This window comes from Narcine bancroftii, chromosome 9, assembly GCF_036971445.1.
Source record: "Narcine bancroftii isolate sNarBan1 chromosome 9, sNarBan1.hap1, whole genome shotgun sequence".
Classification (NCBI taxonomy): Eukaryota; Metazoa; Chordata; class Chondrichthyes; order Torpediniformes; family Narcinidae; genus Narcine; species Narcine bancroftii.
Window position 1 is genome coordinate 44,269,624 of NC_091477.1, and position 18,641 is coordinate 44,288,264.

The window sequence follows — 18,641 nt, forward strand, 5'->3', positions numbered from 1 at the left end:
TACAGGAAAGGTATCAATAAGATAGAAAGAGTGCAGAGATTTACTAGGATGCTGTCGAGACTTCAGGAACTGAGTTACTGGGAAAGGTTAAACAGGTTAGGACTTTATTCCCTGGAGCATAGAGGATATGATGGAGATATTTAAAATTGTGAGGGGGAAAGACAGAGTAAATGTAGATAGGCCTTTTCCACTGTGGGCAGGTGAGATAAACCTGAGACATGGGTTAAGAGTGAAAAGGGAAAATTTTTGGGGGAACATACAGTGAGTGGTGGGAATGTGGAAAGAGCTACCAGCTGAAGTGGTGAATGCAGGCTCAATTAAAAAATTTATGGAGAATTTGTATGGGAGAGGTATGGAGAGCTCAGGACTGGGTGGAGGTCAGAGGGTCTAGGCTAGGGGTCTCCCAAGTGGTCAATGGAACCATCCAATGGGTCAAAAGGGGGTTGGCAACACCGGGAGGGGGAGGGGGGTAGGAGTTGATTTAAAATAGTACCTCCTCACCCCACAACCATCCAGCACAGAGGATGGGAGAGGCTTACCTGCCATGAGCCTTTGTGCACCAGCCAGTTGTGCACGCCCTGCGGAACTCGGGACGTTGCATTCAGCAGGTAAGTGCCCTTTCTGCCCTCCATTTGGGGGCTGTAGGGCCTATAACCCCAAATGGATGACAAATTAACATCTGGCTCAAGGTGGACTGTCCAGCCTAAAACTGAATGTCTGGCCACCCTACTCAGCCACCCCTCCCCCATCCCTTGCTGGGATTCTATGCCTGGGGGTCGATGAGAGACCACATAGTCCCTGAAGGGGTCGACGGTCAAAAAAGTTTGGAAGCCCCTGGTCAAGGCAAAACAAAATGGGTTGGCAAAGACTAGCAGGGCCAAAGGGGCCTGTTTCTGTGCTATAGCAGATCTCACAATCTTGCTTTTAATAATTGCCTTTTAAGATTTAACAAGTTGCTTCAAATTAGCAAGGGGACTTATTCAAAGGGAAGACTGGTATCAACAAATAATTAAAAATTCACATTGGATGATAGCTATTTCAGCTACCCAGTGTGTACACATCAGAACCAAAGATCTGAGGTATGAACATTACAAAGGCATTTTAGCTAGATTTCAGGGAAAATATACTAAACCAAGGTTCTGACAGAATTGCATTCTTTTACCAAGATTTCCACACAACTGTAAGGCAAAATTTATCAGCTTTGATATCTATTAAGAGGTGAATTCCCCTCTATAAATAATGGCAACATCTTATGCCTATCCTTCTATTTGTGCTTACACAAACATTTCTGATGTTTTCTACCTAAAATGATTAATTAAAATTATGAAATAAAGAAATCCAAGGATTTATTTTTACAATTTACAGAGATTCTTAAGCTAAATGTTGCACTTATAATGTCTTGATTAGATGTTCTAATGGATGAAATTTGTAATTATATACAGAATCAAATGAGACTTAGAACTACCATAATGAATCCATGTTGAAAACTTTTATATTGATAATGTGAAATAAAGGCAGAAAATGGCAGATGTACACATGTCTGTCAGCATCTGAAAGATCAAAATTAAAGTATGGCCTCATACTCCAGGTGCAAAATCTTTACTCAGTTCTATTACAGGGTGTTCAATCTTTATTTTAATCAAATATTCTGGGGCCTATAGTATACTTCCAAGACGGTATTTAATCCTACTTGCGTCCACGTGTAACATTTAGTATTCTGGCCGACTGCAAGTTGTAGACTTACAATTATTCTCAGCTTGACCCAGTTGCTCCAACAATTTCGCTTTTGTCTCACGTTTCTTGTGCCTTTTGCCCACATAGTGCTGTTTGGCAATAGCAGGATGGTTAAAAAAAGCTTGACACAGGCTACAGTACTTGTCAGGATCATTGCTCCCAGAATCAACACTGGACTGCATGGTGGAAGATGGAGCATTTTCTTTCTTTGCCTTGGGAACAGCTGCAACTAGAAAACAAGTTCCAATCTGTTGATATTACATGCTGATCAGATTAAAATATCACATAATTATTGAATAACATGGTAAAACAAATCACTTCTTATTTAAACAGATGTAAATTTAAAATATTTTATTGTAATTATTAATACAATAATAAAAAGAACAATAATAGATGCTACTATAGTATAAATGCAAGTGATTTCTCAGTGAGATTTTTTTTAATGGTCAACATAAATGTGAGCCCTGATGGTGTGTGGATTTATATTGTGAAAAGTGGGGGGGTGGGAGGGGGGGAGGCAGGCTATTTTTTGTAAGAAAAAGTTTTATATATATACTTTGATATTGGAAAAAAACAAAAATAAAACATTTAAAAAAATTTAAGAGATTGTAATCATTCATGATTTAATACTCATTTGCTAAAATAATGGGAGAAAGCATTAACAAAGATTATTAGCAAGATATCACAACCAGAACTACTTCCAATAAGCCAAATTTACCATTCAGTAACCTTTTATTCTGCAGTTAAGGAATTGTAAAAATAAAGATACTTTAACAATGGTTCACTATTTATTGGATGTTCCTCTTTTATTTTGGCTCTTCCCCATTTATCCTTCATTAGACCCAGTTGGAACTGCTCTGCAAAACTGTTGATAGTTCAAACGTACAAAAATTGGATGTCCTTTATCATTACATGTACATTTGGTCTGAATCGTCATGAAGAAAACAATTTATTCATAATAAACAGATGAACCATTAATGGCACTATCTGAAAAAGAATAACAAGTCTTCCTTGATATGTTGTCCAATATTTTTTCCCTCCCTGCGCCCCCCAAAAATCGTGTAATTTCGTTTACAGATCTTTCAGAACAGTAGGTTTCCAATTATCCAGAAACCGATCTACCAAAATTCTCGAATATCTGACATATTTTTCAACTGAGACATGACATCACAATTTTTAAAACGTTGAATGCTTGTGGGGGCCTGATGCCACTGGACTCAACAGATACAACTGTGCACTGTTCAAAGATACAACTGTGTTTGCTACTGCATTTTGTATGCAGATATCACATTTTTGGGTAAGAATTAAACATTATTTCATGCTTGAAAAGCCTTCTGTTGTTGTTTAACCACAGATACAAGTATTCTGCTGATGATACTGGTTTGCTTAAAGAAATTTCTTGACAGGTCAGATCCCAAGCATTTTGGATAATCAGAAACATACTGTACCAAAATCAGCTATCAGGGATGCCAAAAAACACAAGTAATGAAGGATGTAAGAGGCACAATGAAGTAAAGAACTGTAAGATTTTAAGTCTGCACATGTTATTACAAGGCTATTTTAGTTATGGCCTGCAAGAGCTGAGCACCCACCAAACAGTTTTTATTGTAACACCAAACAGGTTAGCCTTTTTCTTTTAAAAAAAGCTAATTCGTTTTGTTGATTTTAGAGTCAATTTGATAAAGTCTCAATAAAGGGTCCTGACCTGAAACGGTGACTGACCATTTCCATTCATGGATGCTTTCTCACCCGTTGAGTTCCTCATGCAATTCATGAAAGCAGGCCCATTGGGTTACTAAAATCCCTCTCTAACACTTTTATTACGCCCACATTTTTATAACTCCCCACTAACTCAAACAGTCATCTTCAGTAACCAATTCAGATTCCAACCCACATACCTTTGGAATAAGAAGGAAAACTGGAGCATTCAGAGGAAACTAACATTATCACAGGGTGAACATGGAAACTCCTTAGTACCCAAGGTCAGGAATGAACCCGGGTCACTGACATGGCTGCACCATTACAATGACCACATATTTTTATTTGACTACAATATCAATAAAACATTTAAAACACAATTTCCCTTTGCAACATGGTGAACGTCATCAGTCATAAATGACACAACCAATTTCAAATCTGAAAAGATACCAATCTTATATAATCAAGTTCACAAACATTAAAAATATTCCCTAAGAGTTCTCTGCTCTTACTCTACTGCTCCAGTGTCATTTATTCCAACATTGTAACCGCAAATGTATAGATTATAAAATCTATAGCACAGGACAGCCCCATCGGCCCAAAGTATTATGCTGGCATAATAACTTACTCTACCAACTACCTAGAATATCTCTATCTCCATTTTACTCTGTTTCATCTACCTATCAAATAGTCTCTCAAAAGAGACAATTGGACCTGCCTCTACTAACATTGCCGGCAGTGCATTCCATGCACCCACCATTCTATGTGAAGAACTTACCTTTTACATGGCCCGTATTTACTCCCAAGCACCTACAAACTATGCTCCTATTAACCATTTCAACCCTTTCATACATTCAATGCCTCTCATCACCTTGTACACCTCTATCAAGTCACCCCTCATTCTCTGTCATTTCAAGGAGAAAAGACCAAGTTCATTCAATCTATCCTCATAAGGCATGCTTTCTAATCCAGGTATCATCTCCTCTGCAACCTCTCTATAACATCCACATCTTTCTTGTCACGAGAGTAGAAATGAACACAATATTCCAAGTGGGATCTAACCAAGGTCTTATATAGCTGTAACATTACCTCATGGCTCTTGAACTTGATTCCATGGTTAATAAAGACCAACACACCATATGCCTTAACAACACTATTAACCCGTGCAGTATCTTTGAAAATCCTATGGACATAGTCCCCAAGATCTCTCAGATTGCTGAAAACCAAATTATAAAAGTAGATTCCAAGAAATTGGGACCAGAAACTTAATTCTTTAGCAAGGACTATGTACTAGGTTTACTTACCAGAGAATGCTGGGATAATTTCATCTTGCTTTTGTTTGAGTTTCAAAGTTTTTGCATGGTTCTTTCCCTGGTAATGAGATTGGGCAACAACTGGCGATGTAAAGGTCACATTACAAAGTGGGCAATATTTATTCCGATCAACTTCCCCATTGCTGTTGTCCTGTGAAAAAGTTAAACAAATTACTGTTTCACTAATTCTACTTCTAACATTCATGTAGGAAATGTTCTCAAGAGTTGGGTTAAATACAGCAGATTTCTAATTAAAATAGGAATTTATAGACTGGGTAGGTAGCATTAAAATTGAGGTATAAATCAAACTAAAACCTAACTACGCTTATTGATTACTTAAGAAAAGCTGCTCATTGTAATTAAACTTGAAATAGTGAAACAAAGAAGCTGCAGGTGCTGGAATCTCAAGGAAGCAAAAAAGTTCTGGAGGAACTCAGCAAGGCAGACAGCATCCATGGGTAAAAATGGTTATTCAACATTTATCAAGACTAAAGGGGGGTGAGATAATCTATATAAAGTGGAAAAGAAACTGGGGGAAGAGCCAGAGTTGAAAAGGCATAGAAGGTATGAGAGGTAGAGAGACAGGTAGAGAAAAAGATTATGAAGAAGGGGAGTGGGAAAGAAAAATATGTGAATGCAGGATATGGTGGAACCAGATGGGTGAGGGGTTACCTAAAATTAGAAATATCTGTTCATTCAAGATTTAGGGTGTCCAAGAGGAATATGTGTTCATCCTCAAGTTTATGTTTGGCCTCTGACAATGGATGAAGCCATTGTACGACTAGTTGGGAGAGTTAAAAAGGTTGGCTACAGGAAGCTCAGACTTTTGAGTCATAAAGTGCATCGCTATTCATTGAAGCAATCACCCAATCTGCCTTTGGTCTCACCTATAAAGAATTATGGGAAGGGGGGTTCTGCTGTGGTAAGTAGGCAAAAAAAGTTAATGGTTTAGTAAATTAAGCAGTCCACAGCTGCAAAGTATAGTATGACTGAAATGGGATGGGAGTATTAAGTAAGAGATGTGGCGTATCAAAAAGTTGCTGGGTTGTAAATCATAAAAACTGTGAAGGACAGAAATAGCAAAAACATTAGATTGCCAATAGTAAAAAAATCATTTAAAACTGCATGTAGATATCTGTCCAAAGGACTATATAAGTTTTTCAAGGATGCTGTATATTCTGAGTGAGGTTCCAAGCAGGGAACAAGTTACATTGTCTGCTCGTTCTGCGTATCCCTCACTCCTGCTAGCGTAACACAATGAAGAAGTAATTGTATGCCAACATTGGATTAGTCGGCAGAATTTCACTGGGACACCTGGGTACCTCCGGACTAAGTAAGCAACAGATTACATTTAGGAGGCCAAAGCGACAAATAAAGGTGCCTTCAGATCGCTTGTGTCTGACTCCTACACCAGCCTCTGGGAACACTGAGGTCCCTCGTCCGAGGTAGATCTGGTTCCCTGTCAAGATCCGGAGAAGAACCAGAAAACATCCAGGTTTGTAAATATTCGTTTAGTGAAACATAGATGATTCATATGGAAAAATAATGAGTTTATTTGGAATAATAAGAGTTCGCTTGGAATAAATTCATTTGGAAGATATATGAAATAAGTAGAGCCTGGGTTAAATTTAAAATTTGACCCATGGGTATAGTAAATTGTAATTAGGACAGCAGACTTATAACAAAATGGGACAAGCATTAGATAAAAGCAATCGGGGAACCCCAGGGCAACAAATGTGCTATTTGCACCCAAAACATCAAAAGGAATATGAACAATTGTCAGCAGCATTAACAAAAGGTTAGGCAACGAAGAAAGGCTGATCGGTAAGATGTGGTCATTGAGGGGAATAGAGAGAAAGCAGAACAATTATTAATGGAAAAGAATGTAGGGAAAAAGTGGAAGAAAACGAATAAAGGAATGGAAGGAGCAAGGTTTAAAAGAATGGCGGAGGACAAATGAACACAATTGGAGGGACAACGCAAGTAGAAGAGGGATAGCAGTATGGACAAAGGAGGGTGCACCTGAAGGTTGAGAAATATATGGCAATACTAGTTGACCAATAAAACGGCCAAACATAATAGGAACAAGGTGACTCTGGGGACCCAATGTCAGGCATGACAACCCTATTCTTGCAGAATGACGAGGATGAGGAATGAGAAGATTCCTTGCGGGCAAGATCACCCCCATATGTACCCCTGCCGTCACAACCCCTGCCACAGCCAACAGGCCCCCAAGACCCAGAGCAAGTACCCCAAGCCCCATCTCTCGCTAGTTATGATGAAGGAGGAGTAAACAAACGTGTTAAAATGAAACCCAGATATAGCAGTAATGTGTCAAACAAAGACAAGATCTGCTTCACGAGAGCTTTGTACAATTAAATTGGCAGATTAATTAAGATCACAGGTTGACTATCAATTCAACGCAAAAGCTAATTCATGCAGTGGTTTCACAGCTATTGGACATTAAAGCAACAGTCAAGAAATGGTGTTCCACTCCTTCAGCGGTTACGGTCCCACTTGCAGACTTGGTGAAATGCAGAACAAAGAGAATCAGAGGAGAAAAATTGTGTAGTGAAAGAACAGCAGAAATTGTGGCAGTGACTGCAGCACGACTTAGAAAGAGCATGGCTCCTCATCGAGTTAATCTGGAAAAGGGAAAAGCTAAAGCATGAGAAGCTCAAGATACAACAGTTTGCAATGGAGCTACAGCTGACCCCCTTCCTTATCCTCCTCCAAAAAAAATTGTTAGAGTAGCTCCAAGAGAAAGAGAGAGGAAACAGATTATTTAAATCACATCAAAAAGCCAATGGATGAAGGGGCAAGCGTGATGGCGCAGGTGGGAGATGTGACAGAACTATTAAAAACCTAATTTTAAAGTTTTTGAAAACTTAAAAAAAAATATTGAGTATAAAGCTAACGTATTTTTGAAGGCAATAATGAGGAAGACAAACTAAAAAAAAGACTCAGAAGCAATTTTCAAGTACTGAAGAACTTGAGCCTACCTTTGAGATGGAGCCTGGGGAGTCTATTTCTGTTCATCCGAGACCGCAACAGCAGTCTCTGGGTAAGCCTCAGTTGACCCTGGCACCAACATCGTGGAGCGTTGGGGAAGATGGCACTGGAGTCCTTCTCCCGAGTGTAAGGAGCAACTGTGCATGCGTGAGACATTGCGCATGTGCGCTATACCGAGTTCGGCCCGTTTAGCGGGGGGACCCGACCTCTCACAGCCCAATGAACCTGAAACGTAGGGTGGGGGGACCAGGACCCGCAGGCAGATCGAAATGCCATCAGTATCAACGAAGGAGGAAGAAGGAGATATCGTGGTGGGACTGGAAGAGGAGAATATCTATCCAGGTACAGAAGAAGAAGAAACTGTAATATACAAGGGTAGGCCTTTATCTAATCAGGTGCAAGGGAAGTTTAAATCTGATCCTCATTATTCAGGTTCAACAAGTCAATTTTGTATGTTATCTAAACAATTAGACTATGGGAAATCAGATGAATCAAGGTTTTTTTTAATCTTTGAAAGAACAACTTAGTTGTATGAAAGAAGAAATGATATCAATTAAGTCTGATGTGGCAAAGTGTGTGAAGCTGCTGGATAAAGTGCAAGACCAATTTAAGAAGATTTTCATGACTGTCAGGATGATGTAGAGCAATGTAAAGAAAAGATGGGACAGATGGAGGATTCATTTACTAGATGGGAAAGTAAGAGAAATAATTTATTGAAGAAGATTGATGCTTTGGTGAAGAAATAATGTAAAATTTGTTGGTTTATCATAAGATTTTGAGGGTCCAGTTCTGGTTCAATTTTTACAGAAATGGATTCCTGAAATTTTATGGGAAGAATATTTTCCAAATGGTTTGGAACTGGATAGAGTTCATAGAGCGATTAGAAAAAAACCTCTTAGTGGACATGCACCATGCTCTATACTGAACAGGTGTTTACGTTACCAAGATAGAGAGCTGATTTTACATGTAGCAGTTAAAAATGCAAGGAAGCATCAGGGTCCGTTGGTGGTTAAGTACAGTAGTTTCTTTAAAATTCAGATTTGAGTCAATCTATTTTTTAACATCGTAAAGAGTTTAATTCTGCCAAAGCTTCAATGTGGAAGAAAGGTTATAAATTTGCCTTTAGATTTCCTGCTGTTTCCAATCTCAATTTTTTTGTGATGACTGCAGAAGTTCTTACATTTGCTAATTCATTGCCGGATAATAAACAGAAGAAAAGTCCAGAACTTTCTTCTTACCAAATGAAACCAGCTCAAGAAGTGAAGAAAACTGGTTTGCAAGAGAAGGAATGTCACCAATTGATATTGATGATGATCAAGTTAATAGAGATTTGGAGGAAGCTTATCATACTTGAAATGTTTTACTTTTGATGATTTCTTTATTGTTCTGTTCAGGGGAGGTGGTATTGTTCATTTCTCCTTCCAAAGTCATTGGCCACTTTGTGGCGTTGGTCACTTCACGTATAGTAGAGGGAGGTAGTACTGTTTACAGTACCTTTTTTGTGTTTTTTTTCTTTTATGATTTATTTTCTTTTAAGGTTTATCTTTTTCTTTTTAATAAGGAGATGGAATATTTATTTCAGATTGGCCATGGATTGGAACTCCACCATATTGGGCATGGAGGTTTAATGGTATAGATTAAAATGTTGGCTAATTAAAATTTTGCAAATTTAATGTTAATGGGCTCAATAACCCAATTAAGAGGAAGAGAACTTTAACTTGTATTTACAACAATGAAGGTTGCTATTGCTTTTTTGCAAGAGACGCGTTTGACTGAAAGGGAACATCAGAAATTAAAAAGAGAGTTGGCCAAGTTATAGCTTCTTTTAATTCTAAGGCAAGAGGGGGGTAGCTATTTTGATTAATAAGGTTATCGTTTAAATTGAAATCAGTTAATTGAGTCACTGGGTAGATTGTTGGTTGTTAACTGTAAAATTCATTTAGCGTATTGGACATTGATGAATGTTTATGCCCCCAATGTAGACAATGAGAAATTCTTGCTAGATTCCTTTTTTAATTTGGCAAAGGCATATGAGAAAATTATGATTGGAGGTGACTTTAATTGCTGTTTGGATCCATTATTAGATAAATCCTCAAAAATGGTAATTAAGACTAAAATGGCAAAACAATTGCCAATGTTAATGAAGGAAATGAACTTAGTTGATATATGGAGGAGACTAAACCCTAAGGAGAAAGATTTTTCATTTTATTCGTTTTAATATGATTCTTATTTTAGAATAATTTATTTTTAATATTGGCACAGTTGCAAGGTCATGTTATATCTGCGGAATATAAAAGCAGAACGTTATCAGATCATTCTCTTTTGTTAATAACATGTATAGGTTCGGAAAAGGTAGATACTGTATTTCAATGGAGATTTAATTCTTTATTATTAAAAAATGTTGAATTTTGTAATTTTATGAGAGATCAAATACAGCAATTTTTGAAAATAAATATGGACTCAGTTAATAGTAAGTTTGTTTTATGGTATGCTTTGAAGGCGTATTTAAGAGGCCAAATTATTAGTTTCTCATCAAAGATTAACAAACTGTATTCTTCTGAAGTTAATAAATTGGAGGAGATAGAGTTATTAGAAAAAAGATATACAGCAGAATCCAACTGGGATTAAAAAAGAAATTACGGTATAATTCATTACAAACTTATAAGTTTGAAAAATTATTACAGAGTACTAATCAAAGATATCATGAATTAGGGGAAAGGGCACATGAGGTTTTAGCTTGGCAGTTGAAGTTGGAACAGGCTTCCAGAATGATTAATGCAGTTAGGAAAGATCCTAAGATTACATATAAATCCCAAGAGATAAACGATATATTTAAAGAATTTTATGCAAAATTATATATTTCTGAATTAAGAGGATGAAGCTAAAATTGATAATTTTTAATCTAATCTTAATCTACCTTCTTTGAGTAATTGTGATATTAAAGATTTGGAAGCTTCATTTACTTGTAGAGAGTTAATGGAACCACTTCAATCAATGCCTAATGGGAAATCTCCGGGTGATGTATTTTCTGTGGAATTTTATTTAAAAATATTTCAGGATTTGTCAATACCTTTGTTAATGGAAGTATTGAAACAGGTGATGAAGGTTCATTCATTTCCGGATTCTTTTACACGGGCAATTATTAGTTATTCTTAAAAAAGATAGAGTTCCTTTGAAAGTTGAATCTTATAGACCTATTTCATTATTAAATGTTGACTACAAGATTGTAACGAAGGTTTTAGCAAATAGATTGGTGAAGTATTTACCAACTTTGATTCATTTAGATCAAGCTGGATTCATTAAAAATCGTTATTCTGAAGATAATATTGTTAAATTGATTTCTCTGATTCATATTTCTCGAGAGGAATCATGGTTATATCATTAGATGCTGAAAAAGCATTTGATGGAGTAGAATGGAGTTTTTTGTTTAAAGTATTGAAAAAGTTTAAATTTGGACCTGTATTTATTGGTTGAATTAAGGCTTTATATAAAAATCCTATTGCTAGAGTTGTGACAAATAGGCAGATGCCTTTGCCATTTGTACTGGGAAGATCTACTAGACAAGGTTGCCCATTGTCACTAGCTCTTTTTGCATTAGTTTTTGAATCTTTGGCACAATTGATAAGGCAAGATGATAGTATTAAGGATATTAAAGTGAACTCTGATGAGTTTAAAATTAATTTGTTCGCCAATGATATTTTGATATATTTAACAGAACTACAGATATCTTTAAAACAGTTATATGATAGATTGAAACAATATGGAGAAATATCGGGTTATAAAATTAATTTGGAAAAAAGTGAGATTATGTCATTGTCTGAGGCGGATTATACTTCTTGTAATGATATTGTTGAATTTAGATAGTCGGATCAAATTAAGTATTTGGGAGTTAATGTATATAAACATTTTAATCATTTGTTTGAATTAAATTATTTACCTTTGTTTTATAAAATTAAAAATTATTTAAATCGATGGAAAGATTTACTGATAACATTAATAGGTAGAGTAAATTGTATCAAGATGAACGTTTTTACCAGATTACAATATTTTTTCAGTCTATTCCTTGTCAAGTTCCTAAAATCTTTTTTAAAGGTTTGAATTCTATTATAAGGAAATTTTTGTGGGAAGATAGCAAGGGAGTCCTTACAAACCTTAACTAAGAAAAATGAGTTAGGAGGTACAGCTTCCAAATTTCAAAGTTATTATAAAGCAGCACAATTAAAATTTATTAATAGAATGTTTGATTTGGAAAAATCATTGGTATTGGCAAATATTGAATTATCTCAGATTGGTGATAAGAAGATGGATCAATTTATTTATAAATGGAATTTTAAATAGCTATGTCATTATAAATCACCTATTTTAATACACTTGATGTAATTATGGAATGTGGTAGATGAAGAAATAGGTACACAAGGGAAAACTTCGGGTAAAACACCTTTGTATCAGAATAAACTTTCCCCATTTATGTTTAATAGTTTTGAAATTATGGGATCAAAAGGGAATGAAAACTGTACAAGATTGCTTTGAAGTGGGCTATGAAATACCATCAAATACTCTTTTTTCTTATTATCAAATTAGAGCTTTATTATTGGATAATTTCAGTTATACTTTGAGGTTATCTGGGCAATCTCATTTTGAAACTTTACTTATAGAAGATGGGAAGAAGAGATTTATATCTGAAATGTATTTGTTATTGCAGAATAAAATCCTTAATTTAGATTTCCAAAAGCCTTGGTTAAAATGGGAAAAAGATTTAGGAATTGTGATTTTTTTCAAGATGATTGGAGGCATTTGTGTAAAGATAGTATGACTGAGATTATTAATGTGAGATACAGATTAATTTATTATAATTTTATACATCAATTATATTTAACCCCAAAAAATTAAAGAGATATAATTTATCTTCTTCAGATTTATGTTTTAGATGTCAGGAGGTAGGTTTTTTTTTACTCTACTTGGTCATGTGATATGGTAAAGTCTTTTTGGATGTGACTTAAAGAGTTATTAGAGCATATTTTTAAGGTTAAAATTCTGTTGGATCCTTTATTATTTTTGTTAGGTAGTATTAAAAAATGGTGTTTTGAATCGAGGTTGATGAGATTTCAAATAGCATTTTTGAGAATGGCATTAGCTGTTGCTAGAAAATGTATTGCGATTACATGGAAAAATCAGATTGATTTGAGTTTACATGGATGGCATATGGAATTGAAATCTTTAATTCCGTTGGAAAAAGTAACTTATAATTTTTGCGATAATTTTTTTTAAATTTGAAAGTTTGGAGCCCTTATTTGGTTTATATGGGTTTAAAATTGTGAAGTCTCTGGCCATGCTGTGGTGGATTTATTCTATTTCATGGTATCCAATTATGTTATTGTGGTTTATATCTCCTTTTCCTTTTTTTTCTTTCTTTAGGGGTAGATATTGGTAGGAGGTATGGGGATGATGGGATTTGGGGAGGTATGTGTAAATATATATTATATAGATGTATATAATACACCATGTATTTTTATTGTGTTTGTAATATTTATCTTTTTTGATTATATGTATCATAGTTTTCATTTTAAATAAAATATTAAAAAGCCAATGGACTTCCAAACAATGAGACAGCTTGAAGGCTATCAATATCAGATGTTTGACCAATTTAAGATTTTAATTTGATTGTGAACAAGGATATAATATTTTACCATGCAGCAATTAGGCTAAGAGAGCAAAGAGGGGCAGTACTGAAATCTGCTCGCAAATAGGGAAAATTAGTTTTGATCATGAAGCAGGAATGCATGTACCTGAACCAGTGCCACTAAAAGATATGGGTCAGCTTTTCTGGGAAGAAGTGGATCAGCTGCTGATGCCCAAAAACAGATCACACATACCATTCCCTAAGGAGATACCGACTGGTCGTAGCTGCACCCTTCCATCACCCCATCTCTGCAAAAGCTGAACTCTTTGCTCTAATGGATGTTGGTATTGCCACTATCCATCTACTAAAATGATCAATAATAATAGGTCAGTACTTATAGTTGTGTACATTATGCCTGCATTAAAGGAAAGGATATACCCCTTAACATTTACAAGGACTCACGATACACATTTGGAGTTGCCCATGATTTTGGTGCATTGTTGCAGCATCATGGATTCTGCCCCTATTAAAAATGTAACATTTGTGTCTAACCTCTTGGCTTCTGTGTCCCATCCTTCCCACCTGGCAATAATTAAGTGTGATGCACACACCAAAGCCCAGGACCTAATTTCCCTGGGGAATGTCCATGCGGATACCACCATAAAGGCTGCTACTATCCATCTGTTATCGTCTGTTCAGATGGAAACAAACAATTGTTGAATTGACTGACATGGGGAGTGTATTGAAATTTCAGGGGACACATCTGCAAATCAAATTGAACTATGGAAATAACAGGGGTAAACCAAAAATCCAGAGTCTCGGTAATGAACCACCCTTCCTGGACAAATTTGTGTACCTGATGCTCTTTTACCTGTGTTGCTTAATTATATACTTGCAATGACACATTTGAGCAAGGAGGGATGGTAGGAGTGGCTCTACAAATGCAGTGGCACCCTAATTTGAGAAGCATAAAAAAGGCACAGGAGTGTTTTATCTGTCAGAAAAATAATCCTGGTAGGACATGAATGACTACAGGACTGTTTGAGTAAATACAGACTGATTTTATAGGATTGCCTCGTGTACACAGCTATAAGTACCGTCCTATTATTATTGATTATTTTAGTAGATGGATAGTGGCAATACCAACAGTAAACTCCACAGTAGAAGCAGCGGAAGGAATTATATTAGAGGAAAAAAATACACTGATTTGGATTCCCTGCCATTATTAGCTTAGACAATGGGCCACATTTTACCGCTAAAGTAAGGTCAGCATCTCAGAATAAAACAGCAATTTCCATGCGCCCATCATCCACAGGAAGCTGGAATTGTGGAAAGAGCAAATATAACATTGAAAAATAAGTTGGTCAAACTAACTTCTCCAGGCTACCTTCAGACAGAAGCCTGAAGACCAACACTTCTGGATTCAAGAACAGTTTCTTTCCAACAGTGATCAGGTTCTTGTGCCTTCCCTTGGTACCTATGATTAGCAGCAGGAACGAGGGTTTGCAGGCACCAGGGAGCAGAGGACTGGCACATGGCACCAGAAAATGGGGAGCCCCCTCCCAATTTGAGAAGTAGAGGGATGGTGACCACGGTGGCAGACCATTGAAAGGTTCTGCAGCTGAGGAACACACTGGCAGCGGGCTGTTGGCGACTCGAGGCTGCTGGTGACTGCGGTCAAGAGATTCACAATGGGCTGCTGACTGTTGGAGACTGGCTGAAGGGGTACCAGGTATCAGAACCGGGATGCAAGAGGGTGCCGAAGACACTGAAGGTTTCCTGGTCGTGTCGGGAATCTGCAGTTGGGGCTGCTGATTGTTTGGACTGGAGGGGCTGCAACAGCACAGGAGGCAAATCCACAGATACTCAGGGACTCTTTTGCTTTTCTTTCTCCGACTGTAAGAAGCACTTCAAGCAATTTCTACTGATGGTGAATCTGCCTTATGGCAGACTAAAGGAAATTCTGTGTAATATTGCACTGTTTTTAAATCACATGACAATAAATTGAATCTTGATCTTGAAATCTTAACTGAAGAAACTGGTTAAAAGTACACCCTTTGGCCCTTTTTTGAAATGAGAATTACACCACACACTAGCACAGGACTAACTCCAGCGAAAATATTGTTTGGAAAACCGCTGTGTACACTTTGGGCAGCAGATAAAAACAGAGAAGATTGCCTTGACATACTTGCCCTTAGTGAAAGAATATATTAATTAAGTACAAGAACTAACTAAAATTCATAATGCTCAGAGTAAAAAGGAGGACCCTTACATTCTGATAAGGAATTGGGAGCAGAAAAAGATGAAAGGGCCCCTTCTAAGTATTACTTACCACACCCACATCATTAAAGATTGAGGGGCAACCTCGACTGTAAAAAGATTAGCCCTGGAAAAAGGATAGCTTGACACAACAGAGGGCAAGCAAGAATCCTGACCAGGCTCCTGAATGGTAAAAATGGACAATTATTGTACTACTGGGTGTTTTGGGCTTTGTTGTTGGCATCCTAGTAATGAATGACTTGATAAAGGAGAAGGAGAATCCAAATCAGATATCTTAACGGAAATGGCATGGCAATATTTATTTATGCACATCAGTAATGTATGTTGAACTATGAATGTGTCCTGCTGTTGGACCAATACCAATAAACCAACCTTTGGTGGTCAAGGGATTCCAATGGTAGTAATACCCTTTAACGATACAGAACATCTAGATGTCAATCATTCAGGACTGACACGAGAAGAAATTTCTTCAGTAAATTATGAATCAGGAGACTAAATTGATGTGTGAATGGCCCGTTTTAAAATAACCATTGGGCTGTTCACACTAGACCATGAAAAACCGGTTTCATGCGCCCTTTCACATTACCAACCTGGTATTGCAGACCCCAACCTCCAGTGGTGACATCCTGAGTGATGTATTACATACTCACAGGCTGTGAATGCTTTGTTCTATGAGATTACTCACACCTCACTTCAGCCACTTACTCTCTGTGGGGTGGTGTGGTGTGGGTGTTATGAGTGAGTAAATAGATTTGATGGGTCTCAAAAGCAAGGACTCTGAATGCAGTTTTGTAGTAAATGATTTTATTTACAAAAGATGAGCGTGGGAAATTGTTAACAGGGATAACATACATGTGCACTGTTTATAGCAAGTGTGGGAAAGTGGTAATGGGAATACACATGCAAGCATGGGAATTTGCTCCGACAATGTAACATATGCGCACAATTTATAGCGAGCGTGGGAAAGTGGTAACGGGAATAATACACATGCAAGCATGGGAATTCGCACCGACAATGTAGCATATGCGCACAATTTATAGCGAGCGTGGGAAAGTTGCACTAGCAATGAAACATGCGTAAAAATGGTATCTTGCCACCCAACCATCAGAACTACTAGAAGTAAATAGAGGATTTTTTTTTAACTCCATACCACAAATGTTCAATTTGATGAACAGTATGTGAACTGTTTGTAGTCATTCCAACAAGTTCCTGTTGTTGTTCAAATTCTGCATTCTTTCCATATGCTAGTTAACAGTGTTCTCTGCTGTGATCTTACCTTTTTGTTCTTTCCATTCCTGCCTCTTAGAACCTCCCATGCACACAAGAACATCATCAGCATGTTACTAATGGGGCCCAGCATACCGGGCACCTGTTCACACTGGAGCTGGGTTTAAACAATCCCAGCTCTGATATTAACTCCCTAGGTGTGTCAGTCCTGGGTCAATTTGGACACTTCATACTGGGTTGGGAGCATTCACACTAGCAGGTGACCCGGTAAATTGTCAGTTAATTCCCACTTTCAAGTGCCAGTACAAAAGGGGCTTTTGGTATTTTCTAATCAAGAAAATCAAAGTTTAAATCAAAGTTTAGAATATTCAGGAATTCAAGGAAATTATAGCTAGTGCAGGGAAGTGTTGCTGAGATAAAAGATCAGTCTTGATAATATTAAGCAGTTACTTGTGAACATTTTCAGTTTATTATATTCTTAATGCTGGTTACAACTGATCAGCTATAACAATTAACTCTTAAATATGAGACCTATTTAGAGGTTTACATGCACATTGTCTTGCCTAATTTACTTCATTAAGTGTGCTCTGTGTGGCTTCCTCTGCATCGGTGTGTTGAAGTCGACCCGCACTGTAATAAAAGAAACAGCAGAAGAACCAAAGAGTGTACAATCACTTCTTTATTGCATTACACTAGCAGGAGTGAGGGGTACATAGAATGAATAGACAATAGCAACTCGTTCCCTGCATGGAACCTCACCCAGAGTACACAGCATCCTTGTACAACTTGTATAGTCCTTTAGCAGATGCCTATGTGCAGTTTTGCATTTTTTTTTTAAACTATTGGCAATCTAACGTTTTTTGCTACTTTTGTCCTTCACAGATACTTTTTGTTGTAAGGATGGTTATATCATGAATGTTTGAAATACGATGGTGCGCCAAACCAAATTTCATGACTTGTTCATGACAATAAATTCTGATTTATCCAGTTCCTTTTCACTTCATGGTCTGCATCCTCCTCACAACTTAGCTTAGTCATAGAGTTCTAAATCCTGTTGTTGTGGACTGAGCTAGTACCATTTAGCCCCCATCTTTCTAAATCTTTTCTACCATCATCAGCAACTTGGATATATTGTATTGGTCCATTCAATTAATTGATACACATTGTGAACAACTGAGACAATAGCACCAAATACTGTGGCAATTCACTAATCTCAGTTTCTCAACCCGAAAATAACCTGCTTATTCCATTTTCTATCCATTACTCAAACCTCAACCAACGTCAGTAAATTACTCCCAATCCCATATGCTCTAATCTTGTTCTTAAAACCTTGTGAAACTCCTTATCAAGGACTTCTGAAAATCCAAATACAGTACATTCAATGGTCTCCCTTTATTTATTCCACTAATTACAACTAAAAATATTAACTGATTTGTCTAACATGATTTCCATTTCATGTTGATTTCACCCATTCGAATGATTATTAATTTCTAAGTGTCCTGATTACTTCCTTGGTGGTACACATCTACTAGTGCAAATTTTCACAGCTATTTACTCTTCTTTTCTTAAATAGTGGAACCAGTCCAGAATGTCTAGAGGATGACAATCAGCACATCCACCACCTTCATCCTCATCTCTTTCATAACTTTGAATACAGTTCATCAAGTCATGGGAATCATTCTGCTGCCAGTCCCATTAATTTCTTCAATAACGTTTTTAAAAAACGTATACTAATTTCTTTCATCATATTCACTTGA

At 36.9% G+C, this 18,641-nt stretch overlaps 1 protein-coding gene across 1 annotated transcript in view; it reads right to left on the minus strand.

The window, feature by feature from the left end:
• The window catches only part of LOC138743482 (zinc finger protein 346-like), a 61,470-nt gene that overhangs the window by 16,504 nt on the left and 26,325 nt on the right, over positions 1–18,641 (minus strand). The window contains exons 4-5 of the mRNA XM_069898933.1: positions 4,737–4,896; positions 1,745–1,963 (exon numbers count right to left, since the gene is read on the minus strand). Of these exons, the coding sequence (XP_069755034.1) occupies positions 1,745–1,963; positions 4,737–4,896 (379 nt within the window). The remainder of the gene's footprint in view (positions 1–1,744; positions 1,964–4,736; positions 4,897–18,641) is intronic.